We start from the raw sequence: 20,539 nt of genomic DNA, 5'->3' as shown, positions 1-20,539 counted from the left end.
ATAAATGAATACATAAGCCATCAGGGTCTGAAGCCCAGCAGTGCTGAGAACCGAAATGGCATTTAGTCCACAGAATCATGCATGCAGCGCCAGAGCTTGGGGTCTGGTGAATTTTAAAATGCATTTGGCAAGTGTCTTTGAATCTCCTGATGGGCCCCTTTTTCTCTCCCCTGATATATGTGTGGGTGGTGCCCCTGCGTCTGTGGCGGGTTTGGGAACAGGCCGGTACGTGTGCACTCGTGTGTGCTCCCGTGTGTATGGCCGAGGGACTATCTGTTACTGGCTGTGTGTGTGTCTGAAAGACACACGTGTCTTTTCTAAACCGCTGCTCTCAGTGCATTAGTGGCTTTTTCACCACAAAGCTAAGAGCAGAGAAAATGGAATGGAATGGAATGGAATGATGCTGCAATGCCCAACGGACTGGAAATCAGAACATTCTACCCGATGAGGCTGCTTAGGACGGGGATGGCTCAGAGCTCAACCACAGTAGTATTTCTTTAAAGAAGGCCTCCCTCCTCCATCCTCTTTGTCTGTTCTTCTCTCTTCCTCCTCCCTTCCTTCCAATAACTGCTGAGGCCCACTGCAAGCCTGATATGTTATATATATACTATCTCATTTAATCCACATAAGAACCCTTCATTGGACCCACTGACATCTCTATTTTACAAACCAGAGAACTGTGATTCAGAATGATGATGGGATAGACCCAACATCACACAGCTAGTGAATGGAAGATTCTCAGAAGGGGCATGCTTTTTTCCCTAAAAGCAGGAAACTCAGCTTAGAGCAGAGGAACCTAGGCAGGATTACGGGGACCTCAATTGACCAATAATATCCCCTTCTCTGGAACACAGGACATGTTGCTACCCAATACAGGAGTTACTGTCAGATAAATGAGTGGCAATATGCTTACCACAGAGCTGGGACATAAAAGATGCCTAAGAAATGTCCTTTTTTCCCTCTATACCCCATCAAAGAGCATAGCCAACCATAGGTCTGTCTCTCTCTGGGGTCACTTTTCCTGCTCTTTCCACTTGCACCTGTGGCCCCATCCTGTATCCATTTGCATCAGACCCTAGGTAGGGGGTTTTCAGATTAGAACCCTAAGGCCTCCTTGATGGGATCCATAGACTTATGGAGACACTTCAAGTTTATACTCAGTGAAACGGGGGGAGTTTTGGAACCAGGGCACTAGGATTCTGGCCCCAGCTTTGCCAATGATTCGCTCTGTGCTCTTGGACTTCACTGTCCATCTCTAGACCTCAGCTTTATCACCTACATCCGGGTTCAAACTATGGCCTGGAAGCCAAATCTGGTCCATCACCTGTTTCTGTACAATAAAGTTTTCTTGGAAAACAGCCACGCCCATTCATTTACATATTGTCTATAACTGCTTGCACGGTACATCTGAAAGAACTATACCATGGGTTTTGAACTGAAGGATGCCTACAAATCTCCCAGCCACTCACCTTGCCACCCTTAGGTCCCTGTTCTGCTTCCGACTCCAGAGAAATTTCTCCAAAAGTAGATCTACGTCACTTTCTTACTTAAAACCTTCCATCAGTGGGCATGGGGATTAACTTTAAACAGGCACAGGGGATCTTATGGGGTTGATGAAAATGTTCTAGAGCTGGTTTATGGTGACGGTTGTGCAAGTCAATAGATTTACTAAAAATCACTGGATTGCATACTTAAAATAAGTGGATTCTATGATACGTAAGTTGTACCTTAATAGGGTAGTTTAAAAAAAACCTTTCGGGGGCTTCCCTGGTGGCACAGTGGTTGGGAGTCCGCCTGCCGATGCAGGGTACGTGGGTTCGTGCCCGGTCCAGGAGGATCCCACATGCCACGGAGCAGGTGGTCCCGTGAGCCGTGGCCACTGGGCCTGTGCGTCCGGAGCTTGTGCTCTGCAACGGGCGGGGGGTGGGGGGTGGGCACAGCAGTGAGAGGCCCGCATAACGCTAAAAAAAAAAAAAAAAAAAAAAAAAACTTTCAACAGCCCCAGGCCACAACATGGAGCTGTGTTCCTCTAAGTGAGCTCTGTGGGCTGGTGACACCCTGCAGAGTGTGTGTCATCAGTCCTCAATGGGATAAGAGGCTCCTCAACGAGATAAGAGGCATTTAGAGAGTATCCCAGCAATTTGGCATGACTGTGACACTTTGATTGCAGTTTATAAAAGTACTGGTCCACAAGCTGAGGAGAAGAAACCTGGTCCTCCACCACAGATGGTTTGAGTAGTGCTGCTCTAGCCTAGAGAATAAATTTACTCTCCTCAGCCTGGCATTCAAAGACCCCATGACCTACCCATCCCTGCAGGCTTAGCTCCCAGTAGATCTCCTTTTCGACCTATAAACAACCTAGTTTCCAAACTCTGCCAAAATCTCTCATTCACTCCTCCAGCCCATGGCGTGCACTACCCCTGTCAACTCGAATGTCTTTCCCTTCCTTTTTCAATAATTAGTTATTCATCTTCAAGACTCAGCCTAAGCTGCCTGGTCCTCTTAGAAGCCATCCTAACTGTCTTGCCCCCAGACACCATCTTCCTCAGGGGCAATATGTGACTAGTTATCTCATCTTTCTGAACCTTAATTTTTTCATCTATAAAACAGGCATGATAATAGTATCTCCCTCATCAGATTGTTATAAGAAATTATTGTATAGAAGGCTTCAGTAGCTAGCTGCCTCCAGCATCCTGTGGAATCCACATGCATCCCACTATATTCTAAGTGCTAATTTATTTATCAATCAGTTTCCTCCTCCAGACTGCGATCTCCAGGGTGGCAGGGGCTGTAGAGGATCTCTTCTGTATCCTCAGAGCCTGGTTAGGAGAAGCAGCTTGGTAAACATGAGTTGAACAAGTGAGTAAATGAAGTCCTTTCTAGACCTAAACTCTAAAGAGGGCAAGAGGTATATAGATAATTAATTTAAAAAAAAAATCAAACTACGGTAAAACAGCATACCTGGTAGAAATGTGGCCAGAAGGTGCTGATGGCAAGCTCTGTCTTCACCCAGCCCTCAGTGACGACCCCAGACACGTTCCAGACAGGGTTCCCCTGGGGCCCACCGTTCACCTTCACATAGACATTCAAGGCCCCCGGGCTGGACCTGTCGCGGCTGGAGAAGTAGTAATGGAAATCGATGCAGTGGGTGTCATTCTCCTTCAGGGTCGGCAGGAGAAGGTGCGCCTTCTGGCCAGAGGCCCTCCCAGAGCTGTTCACCATCATGAAGGATCCTGGAGACCCACAAAGGGGGAGGGACGTAGAGACAAGGAGAGAGAAAGAAAATCCTTCTGAAAATCAGTCACACCTGTAAACACAGTGGCCAGAAATCCACTCCCTCTAGGAGGATATGGTTGATCCCCAGAAACCTACATTTCCTCTCTGGAGTATTTCCTCTCTCTTCTGTAACTGGGAATAAAAAATCCTACTCACCAAGGTGGTTTTAAGAATTAAGAGATGGTAACATACACGAAGTATTCTACAAAGTAAACAGTCTATAAACACGTAGAGGAAAAAAAAAACAGCAAATATTAAAAACAGTAGCTCCAACAGGAAGCATGGAATAAAAACTCAGGAATTTAGTTAACTGCAACCTCCGTGGGTGAAATGAAGTGAAATATAACCTCATTCGAGCTTGGGTTGTCTCAATGGAAGCAGAAACTCTACAGCACCCAGGTATTGTTTTAACATATTCCACCTGGAGCCTTGCATTAGTACAAGGAATATATCAGAGGAGGACATATAAAAAGTACAGTATATTCAAGTAAGTGAAGAAGACCTTGAAAAAATTTGAGAACCAACTGAAAGATGGAATGGAGGGTAAGTAATACTTGCTAAGCACTTAAGGGGTACCAGTGTGATGCTTACTGTCTTATTTATATATTGTTCAATTTAATCTTCAGAATGACCCTGGGAGAAGGAGAGTTTTCATTTTATTTAAAGACTGAGTGACTCGCCCTGGACCCCTCAGACAGAGAGGCATGAGACCCAGATTTTCTTCAACCTCAAAGTTTATGCTATTTTTACTATTTGCAGAAAACATGACTATTATTTTCAAACACTAGAAAAGCCTATCTCCTAGAAAGGAAGTGAGCCTCTTTGGAGTTGCTCTGACCATTAAATGGTTGTTTCTAGTTCTTCACCCCTCCCTGGTTCCATGCCCTTGACCTTCGGCCTTGCAGTCCCTCCCAACAGAGGCAGAGAGCATGTCCCCGTCCCCGTCCCACAACTTTGGGCTCCACTTGCTTTGATCAACAGGAGACTAACAGAATGAGGCTTGAAACGTGCTTGCCTAGCTGGGCTTGCCCTCTTGCACTACTGCCACCTTCCATGAGAAGAATGTGCCCCAAGTAGCTGCTGCCGCCTTCAGCTTGGGATCAAGGACAGACACGTGTGGGAGAGAACTAAACTCAATGGATAGTAAAGAACCAAGCCAAGCCACCCACACGGCTGAAAGCACAGCCACATAGCTAAGGAGCCCAACCTGGCTCAGCAGATCCACCACGGGGGCTCAGACCCAGAAATGTGAGAATAAACACACACCGCTGTTTGCCACTGAGTTTCCTCTCGGTTTGTTACGTGCATTACTGGGGCAATGGCTCACTGATGAAGGTCACCAGAGAGACCAGACTTATGAAAGAAACCACAGGGAGGCACATTTCAGTTCAAAGGACCTTTTAACAAGTCAAATGGATGCAAAACGGGATGGACTGCCTGGGAGACAAAGTGAGTTCCTCATCACCGCAGGTGGCTAAACAGAGCCTGGACAAACTGAGGAGCCTTCTAAGGAAATTTCACAATCAACTGGGAGGGCTAAACTCCGTGACTTAGAGTCTTATGATTCCATGAAATAAACTGCATCATAAAACACAGTAGAGCTTCCCTGGTAGCGCAGCGGTTGGGAATCTGCCTGCCAATGCAGGGGACACGGGTTAGATCCCTGGCCCAGGAAGATGCCACACGCCGTGGAGCAACTAAGCCCGCGTGCCACAACCACTGAAGCTCGTGCTCCACAACAAGAGAAGCCACCGCAATGAGAAGCCTGCGTACCGCAACGAAGAGCAGCCCCCGCTCGCCGCCGCTAGAGAAAGCCCGCACAACAACAGAGACCCAACACGGCCAAAAATAAAAACAAATAAATAAATAAACTTATATTAAAAAAACACACAGTAGATAAACTCAAGTGATTCTGGAATGAATATTCCCACCTAGAAAACCACTGCTGTTTTGAAATCTTATTTTAGCCACTAAAATCTTCAGTTGGCATGAAACCTTAAGACCACTCATCCTCAACCAAGATGAGCCACTTCAGTAGCTATAAGTAGCCTCATTCTCTCACCCTAATTCCCAAAAGACTAATTGCTGCAGATAATAAATGCTGGGCAATCTGTATCTTGTCGGGGCTCTAGAGGGTACTGGTCACTTGTAGCCTGTCTCCTCTGGGCTCAGAACAAATTTAAAAATAGACACAGGAGAGACAGAGAGAGTTCAAAATCTCCGCTTTATTGTTCACAAAGCTGGATCAGAGGAAGGAACTTGGACTTGAGGCCAAATTAGGCTTCCTGCATTTTCTTCCCTGAACCAGCATGCAAAAGCAGCTGCATGATCAAGGACTCCTTCCTTCCAACTCAACCCAGATCCCTAGGGCTCATCCCAAAAATGAGCCAACAAGAAGCAAGGTGATCAAGACAGAAACTTTTTTTTTTTTTTTTTTTTTTTTTGTGGTATGCGGGCCTCTCACAGTTGTGGCCTCTCCCGTCGCGGAGCACAGGCTCCGTACACGCAGGCTCAGTGGCCATGGCTCACGGGCCCAGCCGCTCCGCGGCATGTGGGATCTTCCCGGCCGGGGCACGAACCCACGTCCCCTGCATTGGCAGGCGGACTCTCAACCACTGCGCCACCATGGAAGCCCAAAGACAGAAACTTGAACCAATGGCTAACAGACTTTCAACATCCCACCAATCAGAAAACTCACCCACTGGTATGCGGGCCTCTCACAGTTGTGGCCTCTCCCGTCGCGGAGCACAGGCTCCGTACACGCAGGCTCAGTGGCCATGGCTCACGGGCCCAGCCGCTCCGCGGCATGTGGGATCTTCCCGGCCGGGGCACGAACCCACGTCCCCTGCATTGGCAGGCGGACTCTCAACCACTGCGCCACCATGGAAGCCCAAAGACAGAAACTTGAACCAATGGCTAACAGACTTTCAACATCCCACCAATCAGAAAACTCACCCACCCCCTGGGGTAGGAGCCACTGAAAGTGGAGCGAAAGTGGTATCTTCCCCATGTTTCCAAGAGAGTTAAGTTTCCTAGTTTAGAGCCAGGCAGTAACACAGGGTACATGGAGAGCTGTCCCTTGTCAGATGTTGTCTCTAATCATCACCAACTCCCAATTGAGGCAGCAAGGAAGGAACCACTGCAGGGGGGAAACTGAGGCACAGAGGGAGGTTGGCATCCATGCCCATGTCTGTTTGCTGACCTACATCCCACAGGGTTCCAGAAGGTTCCCCTGGGACAGATGAGTGATGACCCACAAGACCCACAAGCCTCTGGCCACAGAGGGAGGGTGGGGCACAGCTACTGGTAGGGAAGACAGCCTGAGAAACAAGTGGTGTCTGGCTCTCTCCACTCAGAATCCTGGGATGCCCCATGGACATTTAAGTTCCTATCCTCCTGCCAGTTCACACCAGGGGTCTTAGCGTCCACAGCAGCGAGAGTTGGGAAGGTTTCCCGTCCACCAGCTCAGGTTCCCCCTCTTTGCATCCTAGCTCCAGTGGCGAAGCAGGCTCACTGAGGAGATGGAGCCATGTAACATCCATCCACTCCAGCAAGTCTTGGGATTCCCTCCATCTGCTGCCTCCATGATTGTTAATAAAGGATGCTGCCATTTCCCTGAAGGCAGAGCTGGTGGAAGTGCTTGGCCCTCCACCAAGTCTTCATGTAGCAGAAATTGCTGGTTGATTAGCAAACCTGTCCTCTTTGTTCTGGGCACGTAGCTGGATTATATTCCCCAGCTTCCTTTCAGAGTTTGGGGAGGACATGCAACTAGGTTCCGGCCAATGGGGCCTGAGTGCAAAATCTACCACTTCTAGGCTTGGTGCTTAGAAGCAGACAGCCTCCACCCTCCCTCCCCCAACTCCCACTGCTCCATTCTCTTTTATCTCATCCTTCAAAGGATGATTCTTGGACCAGGAGTCTCAGCATCACCTGGGAGCTGGTAAGGAATGAAGATTCTCAGGCCCCAGCCCAGGCCTATTGCATTTGAATTAGCATTTTATCAAGATCACAAGGTGCCTTGTATGCACATTAAGGTTCCAGAATCACTGCTGCATTCTTTTCCCCATCCACCAGCTGAAAGTACAGGATTCCAAGAGCCTAAGTGACAGCAAAGCCACAATTAAAGGAGCCTAGTTCCCTGAATGACCATGACCATGACCATGACCATGAGGAAGGCCACCCACAATTAGGAACATTCATTTTGGACTTTAAGTAAGCAAGGAATAAACTATTATTGGGTCATTGAGCCGTTGAACATTTGACGTTTATTTCTGCAACTAGCATTATCCTTATTATCTTGGCATCCCTGTAGAGCCCCTACTTCCTACAAGTCCCTTTATTTAAGGAGATAACATGAGAAATGATAACAGTTACTAAGCAAGGCTGCCGGATGTTCCATATAGGGACATCATTAAGAGCAGTGTCCTTGGGTAAAAAGAAGCAGAAAGAAAGAAGAGAATGAAAATAATGGACTCCAAAAATAAATCCTTGAGAAGGAAAGAAACATCCTGGACCTTCATTAAGATACTTTGTGTCTCGGGGGGCCAGAGTTGGGTTGGGTTAGGGTAACAAATCATGTTGCCCATCACCACCACCCTGACCCCCTAATGGCGATCTGTGTGACCTGATATGCATCCTCTGGCCTGTAAACCAGACAGAAAGGTATGTGTTTGGGTGCAAGTCTCAGGGAGATAAACAAGAAAACTGAAAAAAATATATAATAAAGAAAACGATGACCGCCCATCCCACCCCACCCCACCTAGACTACCCGCAAAGGAGGAAAAGGTCAGGCCAGGTGGGAAGAGTAGGAGAAGTCCTGCTCAGGAATGTCCTGGTGAGGCTGGGGGAATGCGCAGTGCTGCCCTGGAGTCCAAGTGACAGAGTGTGAGAGAGGAACCTCTGGGGATGTGGCGGGGTGCGGGAGGTCAGCGGCATCGGTATCTCGCCCGCCCCGCAAGAGGGGAGGGGTACTGTGACACTGTGACACCCATAGCAGCAGCCATGGTGAGGGTCTCCTGCGCCACGCAGGCAGTGAGCTTCCATGAGGAGTCCAGAAAGGGGCAACACGGGCAAATGATCTTATTTATACTCACGCACTCACAACATGCCCAAGGATTCTTATGAGTGACTGGGGAGAGCCTTAGGAGGGCAGAAAGAGGCCCGGCAGCCAAGCAGGTGGAGGCCTGGGGACACGAGATTTAAACCCCGGATTAGTGTCCAATTACTGCTATAACTAAAACACCAAAACTCGGTGGATTAATACAACACAAACTTATTCTCTTACGGTTCCGGTGGTCAGAAGTCTAAAATCAGGGTGTTACAGGGCTGCTTTCCTTTTGGAGCCTTCAGGAGATAAACTGTTTCCTTGCTTTCAGTGTCTGCCTGCATTCCCTGGCTCATGGTTCCTTCCTCCATCTTCGAAGGGCATCACTCCAACCTGTAGTTCCACAGACACATCTTTTTCCAACTTTGATTCTTCGGCCTGCTTCTTATAAGGACTCTGTACATCGGGTCCGCCCAGACAACCCAGGACCATCTCCCCAGGGCAAGATCCTTCAGTCAATCACAACTTTTGTCATGTAAGGTAACATATGCACCTTTCCAGATATTTGTGTTAATACAACCACACACACACGCTCCCAAGCTACCGACCGAATCAGAAGCCAGCAGCTATACACTGTCTAAACTGCAGGTGCCCTAGGGAATCTGAGCATTCCTACGTGAGGGTAGAAGGTTCCTTGCGGTATCAGAACCCATCACGAATGTCTTCGAAGGGGAGTACGGTATGAAAAGCAAATGGTAGGGTCGAATCATTTGGCGCCCAATCTGGACAGAAAAAAGTAAGTTTTGGGGACAGGGCAGGCAAGATCCACCTTTAAGCAGTGGAAACGCATCAGGGCAGCTGGCCAATGTAACCCTCGTGTCACCCGTGGCTCATCAGGTACCACCCCCCACGGGCGGCTGTTCTCAGGCCACCCTCCAAGCTCAGTAGACTGATGACCTGGAGTAGAAACATGCCACTCAATATCTGAACTCCCTTCCTATGTCTGGGGGAACCCCTCAAATTTTTAAGCAGAGCCCATTTCCTCTATGGAAATGAAAAAGATGTCCTCTTTTCCAGCCTCCTCTGTAGCTAAGACTCAAGCAGAGGATCTGAGTTCCACCGAACAGGCACACCCAACCCCAATTTCTGAACCAGACACTAGTGATGAGATGAACCAGAGCTCGACTGTGAAGAGGGGGCAGCAGCCGTGCAAGAAGGTGCTCCCGAGTCGCAGAGGCCGCAATCAGTGGACCATGCAGCAAATCTAGCCTCGCTGGAGTGCAGCACAGCCGTGAGTACACACAGAGGCAGTGGCGACTAACTCAGCCGGGGGGTGGTCAGGACATCTTCCAGGAATGGACTAAGCTGAGCTGGAATTTGAAGAATGAATAGAAGTGAAACCTCACCCATCATTGAGCACATTACGAACCCTGACAATGGAACCTGACCAGCTTTAAACTCCAGCTCCAAGCAACACTCCCTCTGTATTTCCAGAAGTCCCCAAGGCACCCCAATTAATGACACCAGTCCCCTTGTCCTCATGGCACTTCCAGGTGCAGATCCCTCATGTGCCTTTGTCATCATTTGTGATGTCTCCACGAATGGGTGGGTCCTTGTTACTGTCTCTCTGCCCTGGGACAGACTCAGGGGACACACAATAGAACTGCTTTGGCTCGAGAGTCCACAAGGTTCAAGAAGCAGCTCTTTCTGCAAACTCACATGGCTTTTTTCCCCTCCTCCATCAGGGTCTATGCTCACTCAGCACCTCTGCCCCCTACAGGTCAGCTCTTAATTCCACTTGCCGTCATCCTTCACGATGGAGTTCCTCCTCCATCCGTGGCCCTGCAGTCACTCCCTGCGACAGGCTCCCTCCAGTATTCTCATACCCTAACTGCACAGGGCTCAATTTCTTTTCTCTCCTGATATCCCTTTCCCAGGAATACTGTCAGCCCCATCAGGTTAGTGTAGATCAGCCGATGTAAAGAGATACTGGTGGTACAGAGCTGAACTCCACACATTAGAATACGAGAGCCTCTCCTCTTTCCCAGTCGGGATACCTTCCATGGAAGTGGGCCTGGTGGTAATTTGGGAGGGCATTTCAAGTAGAGCAAACAGCATGTGCAAAGGCACAGAGGCAGGAAACCACAGCATCCAGCAAGGCAAGCATAGTATCTCAGGGAAGGGTGGGATCCCGCCATCTACAGACCTCATGCGCATCTAGTCTACCTTACAGAGGTCTGGCCACATCCTCCAGAAAGGAAGCCAGATCTCTGAATTGAGCACAGGCCTGCCGTTTTAGAGACTGTTCGGGACTGAAAGCCCTCATATATCAGCAGCTCAGTGGGGCCCTCTTTGATCAACAGGTAGGCTTAATTAATATCATCCCAGGGCTGTCAGTTTCCTGGAGATCAAAAATGAGCCTGTCATTATGCCAAGATCAGCCAGAAACAAGAAAGAGAAAGACTGTAAGTACATTTTCTTCCCTTCTTCTTCTTCTTTCCGCCCCCCCCACCAAAAAAAATGCACTGGCGTGATCAGGAACATAAAACAGCATTAGTTTCCTCATAGTTATTATACATAGTACCAAAAACTGTGGAATTAAACCAGGAAGTACTCTCTGGCTGGCCATAAATTTTGCATTTTCCCCCCTTCGTGCATAATAATGCCTTGATAAGAGCCCCATTATTGATGTGTCTGCAACACAGATCCCCTTTTTGGAGGCAAAACGCTTCTCCTTAGCAGATGGTGGCTATTGTTTACACATGAGCACCTCAGGATTGCATTCCTCACGTCAGCAGTAAAAAGAAAACCCTAATTGAGTTTTTAATGGCTTTGTACATTGTTCATTAAGATTACATGAGTGTGCTCGCAACTGGCAGCTGAGGGCCCGGAGCTCTGAGAGCTCAGAGCTGTCCCTGCAGACCGGTGGCCCTGCCAGCTCCCAGCGCCAGCACCTACGTGAAGGGAGCGGATGGCGGCAGGGACCCAAATGCTGCCCGCAGCCAAGGCAGCTGTGGTGGCATGTAACAAGTCCTGGATTTATAGTCAAGAAAACTGGGTTTCAGTCCCACTTCTGTCATTTCTTAGTTGCCTCACTTTGAACAAGTCAATAAACCTCCCTGGGCCTCAACGTCCTCATCTATAAAACGGGATAATGAAAGCTACACGTCCAAGTTTTGTGGTTGATCTGTTTTCAGTGTATGTTACGTATAATACTGGACTTGACTCAATAAATGTTAATTTCATAACAAATGGTCAGCAGCAGGTGATAATGGGTCCAATGCAATTTATAACATGTTTGACGTCAATGTTTACTGAGAACTCAGTACATGCCAGGCATTGGTCTAAGCATCTTTCCACATCCCAGTGAGACGGTGTCATGCTATCCCTGTTTTAAAGCAAGGAACAGTGAGGAAGAGAGAGGTAAAGTCTTTTTGCCCAAAGCTACAGGGGTAGAAAGTCATAAACACACCAATTACGCTTGTTCAATAATCAGAGACTTTAGGGTCTATAAATGTCCTCTCCGATTTAGTAGCTAATAGCAACATGTGCCTATTTAAATTTAAATTAATTAAATTAAAAATTAATTTACTCTGACACACTAGCCATAGTCCAAGGACTCAGTAGACACCGTATTGTACAGTGACGACAGAGAAAATTTCCATCATCCTAGACAGTTCTATTGAGTAATGCTGGTCTAGAAACTGTACATTATTCATCAAAGCATAACAAACTATAGCCAGGTGAGACATAAGAGCTTAACTGCTCTAACCAACTCACTTCAGAAATCCCAGTAAGGGGAAGGGACTTGCCCAAAGTCACAAAACACAATGAAGATTCAGGGTCAGGTTTACCTGACTCCTGTTTCAGTTTGCAGCATGGACAATCCGGCCCACTGTGCCTGAGCTGTATGGTCACAGCAGTGGTTCCTCAAAGAGCTATTTAAGAGGGGAAAAAAAACTCATGTTACCTCCAGGAGGTAGAGAGTTCTTAAGCATTCCAAATGCCCGATGCCTTTTAGAGGCACTCTGCACACACAGGGCACTCAGCCTCAGTTCTGAAATGCAATTTAAGAACTATTTGTTGAGCCCCCTAGTCCTGGTGTGTGGGGATGGTGCAGGACACAAGGAAGCCCTAGAGTTACCTGGTCTGGATTGGAATCCCAGCTACTCCTCTTTTGCCTGGATGACCTCAGATAGATCTCCTAAACTCTGTGAACCTCAGTTTCCTTTTCTGGCAAAATGGCCACAAAAATACATCTTATACTGTGGTCATGAAGATTAAATGAAATAGTTTATAATGTATCTAGATAATGATTGCTGCATTGTAGGTCCTCAAAAACTAGCTCCTTTCCGTCCTTCCCATTCCCCAAAGTTTTCAATGTAGTGGGGAGACCTCGATAGACTGAAGAAGAAAATGGCAACGACTACTGAGAAACAGAATAAAATCTGCTGCCCCATTCCCACCCCTTGCAATTGATCGGTCATCAAATTCTGGGGATGCTTCCTCCTTTTGTTTCTCCTTTCGTCTTCTTCCTCTCCACTCCCACAGCCACTGGCCTAGCTCACATCCATCACATCTGTGTCATGGACTTTCTGCCTGTTTCATGGATGTCTGCAACAACTTCCTAATCAGTCTAGTCCTTAATTCTTTCACCGATGCAACAGCAAGTAGTACCATCTTCCTGAGATGCAAAACCAACCATGATGTGTCCTAAACTTCCTAGAAAGTCCTCCTTTATAGGAAAGGAGGACTCCCTGTTTCCTATAAAGTCCAGAGTCTTTCATGGGGATGTTTGGAGGCCTCTGTATCCTGCCTCTATCTCCTGCCTTGTATATGAATACTCTCCCCCTACACAGCCCTCATCCACTCTATGGTAAGTATAATAACAGCTTCCCAAAGATGTCCATGTTCTAATCTCCCAGAACCTGTGAATATGCTACCTTATGTGGCAAAGTGGAATTAAGGTTGCAGATGGAAGTACAACTGCTAATCAGATGACCTTGCAATGGAAGGATTATTCTGGATGAGAGAGGCAGAGGAGGCAGAATCAGAGAGGGATTTGATGGTGCTATGCTGCTGGCTTTGAAGACAGAAGAACAAGCCATGGACCAAGAAATGCAAGTGTCCTCCAGAAACTAGAAAAGGCAAGAAAAGATTCTCCCCTAGAGCCTCCAGAAAGGCACACAGCCCTGTGGACACCTTGACTGTATACCAGTGAAACCCATTTAGGACTTCCGACCTCCAAAAATTGCTGTTACAGCAGTAATAGGAAACTAATACACACTCCAGACTTCCCTGCTTCTGGGTTTTCGCTCAGGTGATGCTGTTCCTGAAATCCACACTGCCTGGCCCAGCCACGGTCCTTCACTACATTACTTAAATGCAATTCTCTCTGTGGCTTTCACTAACGCCTAGAGAACAGTTATTCCTGCACTGCTGACCCTATACATACCTCTGTTATAGCTCTCCTGCACATGGCCTAATTTAAAAGTCCAGAATGAAGAAGTTTAGCTGTCTGATCACAATAAAAGGGCAGGGGGCACAAAAATGTCAAAAGATACAATGCATCATAAAGTAAGAGAATATATGTAGAAGAGAAACAGAGTTCTACCAGTAATATCATGAAAACTAATAATCGTTAAGTCAATTGTAAACGTAACAATTTACCAATAGCCAGGGTAACAAACATATCATTCGACATTATTCATACTATCAATGAGAGCCTTCTAATTACCATGTGTCAAAAAAAAGGAAAGAAATGTGCTTCCTTTCTAATATACCAGAAAATGGGGGGAGGGATTAATTACAGCTTAATGGATACATAGTATCTATTTAGAACAAAGAAAATACATCCCGAAGTTTCAGAGGCACCGAACACTTGTGAACATTTTTGTCAGAGTCAGTTTGTGTGAACAAGCAATAACTATTTCTGTAATCATTCATTCAGACCAATAAGTTGGGGTTTAAGCATTTCATAGGCAAATGTGTTAAGACAATCCTCCAACAAACAGGTATCTGATAATCCATGTAGGTGTGGATAATGCAGTTGAAAAATGGAATTGAACTCAGGTGGTTGGATCTGAAGGTGCTGCTGGAAGGGGGCTCTCAACATGGACCCTTCCCCCAAAGACCAGGTACCTGGGGCTCTGCATTCCTTCCCCATCGCTCAGAAAAAGATGAAAGGCAAAGAAAAGAGGGAGAGAGAAAAGAAAAGGGAGGGAGGGAGGGAGAGTGGGGGAAATAAGGAAAGGGGGAGAAATCAGAGGAGCAGACAGGAAGGAAGAGGAGGAGAGGAGGCGCAGAGGAAGAAGGAAGGGGAAAGGGCAGTGGTGACACCAGGGAAATGGAGTTCAGGCGAGGAAAAGAAGGCTGAGCAGAGAGGGAGGAGAGAGGAGGACCATGATGGAGACAAAGCAGAATAAAAGCCAAATCTGAACGCTTTAACACCTTCTCCTCCCCTTCACTCCCCAAACCAAAACCCAAACAAAAGTGTTCACACCTTTGGACCTTCTAATAATCTTATGATGAAACCAGACCCAGCTAAACGTCACACAGCACACCGGGTTCTCCGCATGTATAACTACATAACTCGCCTCCCCCAACATCTCAGTGTAGTATCTCAACATCCCAGGAGGAAAAATAAGCATTACTGTAGGAAAAGCAATGGAACCCAACACAGGACAGAATGAGAACTCAGCCACACAAACGGTGAAATCTAAGGGTTTGTCTGAGTTGCTCTTTGACATGGGAAATCGCAGAACTCTATGGCAAGGTCAAGACAGAATTGTCGGGCAGACAATGTCACTCTCCCTTCAGACTCCGACCCCTTCCTGTGCATCCATCTTAGACACATGGTGCCTCTGTGAGCAATTCTCTCTCCATTTCTTCACCTGGAGAACAGGTGTGCAGCTAGAGCTTCTGAAGTTCCCTCCAGCTGGAGAAGTCTACGGTTCCAAGGAGTTAAAGTCACATGACTAAGCGAGTGGAGAGTAAGGAGCCAGGACTGGCTTGGATTTTCTAACTAGACTCCTATGGAAAGGGGTGAAGGAGGAGAGACCCTTTTCCCTGGATCTGGTTCCTGGAGAAACAGTCATTTTTACCTTCCCACAAGAATTCCTTTCCCATATCAGTCACATCTGCTCATTAATAACAACAACAGCAAACACATACTATCACATTTTACTTCTATTCATTCATTTAATTTTAATATCAACCTTCTCTTACAAATGAGAACATTGAGGCACAGAGAGGTTAGGTAACCTTCCCCAGGCCACACAGCTAGCAGCAGAGCCAAGATTCAAACCCAGGAAATTCTAATCATCATTTAGCTCTTAGGCTCCACACCACAAGTGGGCGTGTTGTATTTGCTAGCAAGGGGTCATCACACATTCCCTGGGATTGGCTGGCCTTGCTCTGGGGAGCTGGAGCAGGTAGAAAGAAGGGCAATGAGTGGCAGGAAAGAACAAAACTGAAATCAGTTGTCAAGCTGCTGTCACATTAAGAGTAAAGAGAGAGCTTCCCCGGTGGCGTAGTGGTTAAGAATCAGCCTGCCGATGCAGGGGACACGGGTTTGAGTCCCGGTCTGGGAAGATCCCACATGCCGCGGAACAACTAAGCCTGTGCGCCACAACTACTGAGCCTGCGCTCTAGAGCCCGCGAGCCACAACTACTGAAGCCCGTGTGCCTAGCGTCCGTGCTCCGCACCAAGAGAAGCCACCGCAATGAGAAGCCCACGCACCGCAATGAAGAGCAGCCCCCACTCTCCGCAACTAGAGAAAGCCCGCGTGCAGCAATGAAGACCCAATGCAGCCAAAATAAATAAATAAAATATATAAATTTATTTTTTTAAAAAAAAAGGAGTAAAGAGAACAACAGGGCTGCCGGAAACATTGTCAGACCCCAAATTGTTCTTGACATTCATTGGGCTGAGTCCTTTGCTTCTGCAGCTCTAAATCTCTAAACTGAAATGACATGGAACTAAAATATATATACTTTTTAAATCTCCAAACTCTTCACACATCCGTTGGCATGATAATATTTTGATTAGTTACATTTATGCTCCAATTACACTCAGAGAATGTTCAACAGTGTTTTATATAGAGCATGTTTGCCATGCTCTACGGAACATACTAGGTTATTACTTCGTATACGTGCAATGGGAAAAGCCACAAATGGAAAAGAGGGAAAAAATGCAAAATGAAGAAATGACTAAGCCTGTTAAAATAGTGCCGTCTTGCCTTCACATTACTAAATTGGGTCATTGCTATTACCTCCCAAGTTTTAAAATACCAAGGCTTGAAGAGATGTAAAGTGTTAAAGTCTACTTGGCCTCACCTGACGCTTTTATCGCCCAACATCTGGGTGTGATTCTGAAAGCAACCTCATCACGTCCCCACAGAGTGGCAAGGTCAACACTGGGGAAGGTTTGTGTTTTTGTGCTTTTTTCTGGGGAGAGGGCCCATCTATTTCTCAAAGAGGTCCATGGTCCTATCCATAATAAACAAATAAATACATACATAAATTAGGTTAAGAGCTACCCTGAGCTTTGCAAAATGCCTGCCCTGGAGACGCCAGGATGGACTTACTGTGAGGGCTGGCTAGATGCCCTCACATCATTTTGTCCTTCATCAGCAGACCAGATGGTGGTTGGTTGAGGTGAGGGCATTACACTGTCTAATGCTGGTATCAGATGGGCTCTCTGCCCTGTAGAGATGTGCTACAGGTTGTCTGCACCCTGATTCCACAGCAGCCTCCCCTCAAATCCTCAGCCACCAGGGCTCACCTTCTCCATTTGTTTCCCCTGCCACTGCATCCCTGCGTCAGCTAGCACCTCCATGCCTTGGTTTCCTCTGCGCATGAAGGCTAACCCCTTCACCAGCTTCCTCCCCCAAACCCCCCTGAACCAAGCGTTTTATAAATTGAGTGAAATCTGTTCTAACATCAAATATTACCTGCAGACTTGCCATGTGTCTGACACTCTAGAGAAACACCAGTCAGCAGGACTGTTTTTACCCCCGCGGAGATGATGCCAGGTAAAAGGCAGTTGTGAGGATGCGGGGAGTCCCGTGATACCTCGTGTACACGGAGAGAGATCTAGCCCGGACTTGATCTGGGGGAGGAGGTGTACAAAGAAAGAAAACAACAACTTGCTGGAGCAAATAAACCCCACGCTGAGGCCTATGGTTATATAGGTGTCAGACAGGTGAAGAGGGTGCAGAAAGCATGTTCCCAGCAGATGAATTAAGACTCTTTCAAAGTCAAGAAACAAGACAGTCTCTAAACTGCGGTGGGACTAGAAGGAATTGTAAGTACAGAACAAGTACCCTACAAACCACCTCTCTAACCTCCCAGCCTCACTGTGTAGATGAGGAACTTGACATTCAGAGAGGTGCAGTGACTTGTCCGAAGTCACACAGCCAGAAGGCAGCAGTGCCAGGATTCACACTTAGGTGTGTCTGGCTCCAAAGTCAGTGCTATTTTTCTCTAAAACAGTGGCTCCCCAAGTGAAGCATGCATCAGAATCACTTGGAAAGTTTGTTGAGAGATGGCTGGGTCCCACCCCCAGTAGGTTTGGGGTGTGGCCTGAGAATTCTAACAAGTTTCTAAGTGAAGCTGATGCAGCAGATCCACGGGCCACACTTTGAGAACCACCAGCCTAGCTGGTCTCTATTTGCCAGCCCTGATGAGCCAGGGGTCCATAAACTTGGGCAGGTGGACCAGCGGTGCTGCCCCATCTCTCCATCCAGGGCTGGCAAGTATGCTAGCCTGCTGGAGGAGGCTCCCTCCTACCCTGGGCCACACCCTGTGTACCTCTCTTAGGGACAACAGGGCTCTGGCCACCCACCATCAAAGGTGAAGTCTCTCTCTACGGCCCAACCTCAGTGAGGCCTCTCTGCTGACGTGAGCAGTCCCCCTTCAATCATTGGTAATCACCAAGAATATCATTAGATACTTATTTACTCCCTCAAATGTACTAGGGTCTGCATAGAAAATAGCACCATAATTATTCCTCCTCTCTTACCAGCCTCTAAGGAGCTGCAAGAATTTGACAGCTGTTATCCAATTAATCCTGACAGCTTTTGTTTTTAAAATGTAAAGGTATTTCTCTCATCTAAGATGGGAAATGCTATTTCCTTTTTTGAGGTGAGAATGAGGGCAAAGAGAGGCCAAATGAAATGGCCAATGTCACTAGGGTCATTTCTTGCCCCCTCTCTCCTGAGAGGTCAGGGGATTAATGTAGGAGAAGAACATGGACTCTGGATTCAGACTGCCAGATCAAATCCCAGCTCTGTCAACTACAGTCTGTGTGACCTTGGGCAAGTTACTGAACCTCTCTGTGCCATAGTGTCCTCATCTGTAAAGTGAAAATGATGACAGTAATAGGAGTACCTGCCTCAAAGGTTTGTTATGAGAACTAAATGTGTTTATATAGGTTAAGTCCTTAGAATACTGGCTGGTACATCGTAAGATCTATGTAATGTTAGCTATCATGGTCACTGGCGGCAGCAGCATCCCTGAGCCCTCCTGTGGATCTCTGACTACAACAGAAAGTGAGATAGTTGGTCCTACCAACCAGCAGGATCAGGTAGGTCCCAGTCTCACTTCCCATGCATGCAATGTCCCCAGGAGGCACCAGGAAGCCACGGCTCTCCCCAGTTTACCCCAAGGAACATTTTTCTTTGTCAGTGGTTCTCCAAATGTGGTCCCCAACCTGGCTGCATCAGCATCGCCTGGGAACTTGATAAAAAAAACAAACAAATTCTTGTCCTACTGCGTCAGAAATTCTGGGCTGTGACCCAGTTACCTGTGCTTTCACAAGCACCCCAGGTGATGCGGATACATGCTCAAGTTTGAGAACCACTTTTTTGTGCAAACAGACTCCCAGGGACTCAGCCTAATTGGGTGGGCCATGCTAACCCAGGGTATCAGGCCAGCTCCTGTCCACTGCATGGTCCCTGCATTTCCCACGAAGGCACAGGTCTCCTGGGGTCACAACACTGTAACACAGGGCCAGAGCCTGGGCTCTTGACCATCGCCCTACACCGCCCTGCATGAAACTGCCTTCCCAACTCCCACTTCCAGGAAGGCCTCCGAGCATCACTCCTGTGGTGCTTCATTGCCATGGGAGGCAACCACAGTTGGCTCTGCACGTCTGAGGGCAGAAAGAGGATACCTGGAGGGAAATGCCGACTCACAGAAATGGACACAGAGGGTCTCCCAGTCCTACCTGTGTCCTTGAAGCCACCAGGATGTCCCCTTGGCTATCGACTGGAGCTTTGAAATCAGGTCCCTGAAGCACCTGACATTCTTCATGGCCTTCACCCCAAACTGCTCCCTCCTCCCCTCTCACCCTTCACTTCTCCACCTGTTTCCAATCCTGTCAACTGCAAATCTGACTTCCCACTTCCAACTTACATCTCCCCTAATATCCAGCCCCAGTCTCCTTCCCTTGTCTCACTTTTTCTACCAAAATCCACTTTGGACTTTAGACTCCTTGACCACGAGGCAAAGGCCTCCCTACCCCTTGGTCATCCTCCCTCTTGCTGCTTTCTCCCCCATCCAGTCCAGGGGAGTCTACACTCCTAGCCACCAAAGACCCCGTCAGCTCCACCCAGACACAGACGGAAAGACAGAGCGGGACAAGATGAAGTGCAGAAGCCCTAGGGCTGAAAGCCGCCAGGCAGGCGAAGAGCTCTGTTACTTTTCTGTGGCAGCTGTAACCAAGGACCACACACCGAGTGGCTGAAACAGTAGAAATGCTTGATCTCACAGTCCTGAAAGCTAGAAGTCTGAGGTCAAGGTGTCAGCAGGGTTGGCTCCTTCTGAGGGCCGTGTGGGATCATCTGTTCTCTCTCCCTTCTTCTGGTGGGCTGCCGGCAATCTCTGGCATTCCCTGGCTTGGAGAAGCATCACCCCGATCTCTGCCCTCAAATTCACGTGGCATTCTCTCCACGTGTTTGTCTTCCAATTTCCCTTTTTCCTAAAGACGCCAGCCGCGCTGAAGTCTGGGCCCACCGATCTCCAGTATGACCTCATCTTAACTAATTATATTGGCAATAACCCGATTTCCAAATAAGGTCACATTCTGAGGTACGGGGGGCTAGAACTTCAATGTATGAATTGGAGGGAGGTAAATTTCAACCCATAACAAGCTTCCTAGATCCCTACGATGCTCAACACCCAAAGAGGTGCCTAGACATCACATAGGAGAATTCC

General features: G+C 47.6%; 1 protein-coding gene across 1 annotated transcript in view; it reads right to left on the bottom strand.

The window, feature by feature from the left end:
• The window catches only part of PTPRT (protein tyrosine phosphatase receptor type T), a 754,628-nt gene that overhangs the window by 672,200 nt on the left and 61,889 nt on the right, over nucleotides 1–20,539 (bottom strand). The window contains exon 2 of the mRNA XM_024746810.1: nucleotides 2,962–3,233. Coding sequence (XP_024602578.1) covers nucleotides 2,962–3,233 — 272 coding nt within the window. The remainder of the gene's footprint in view (nucleotides 1–2,961; nucleotides 3,234–20,539) is intronic.

The sequence above is a fragment of the Neophocaena asiaeorientalis genome, unplaced genomic scaffold, assembly GCF_003031525.2.
Source record: "Neophocaena asiaeorientalis asiaeorientalis breed wild unplaced genomic scaffold, Neophocaena_asiaeorientalis_V1.1 scaffold132, whole genome shotgun sequence".
Taxonomy (NCBI): domain Eukaryota; kingdom Metazoa; phylum Chordata; class Mammalia; order Artiodactyla; family Phocoenidae; genus Neophocaena; species Neophocaena asiaeorientalis.
This window is presented reverse-complemented; position numbering and strand designations above follow the sequence as displayed.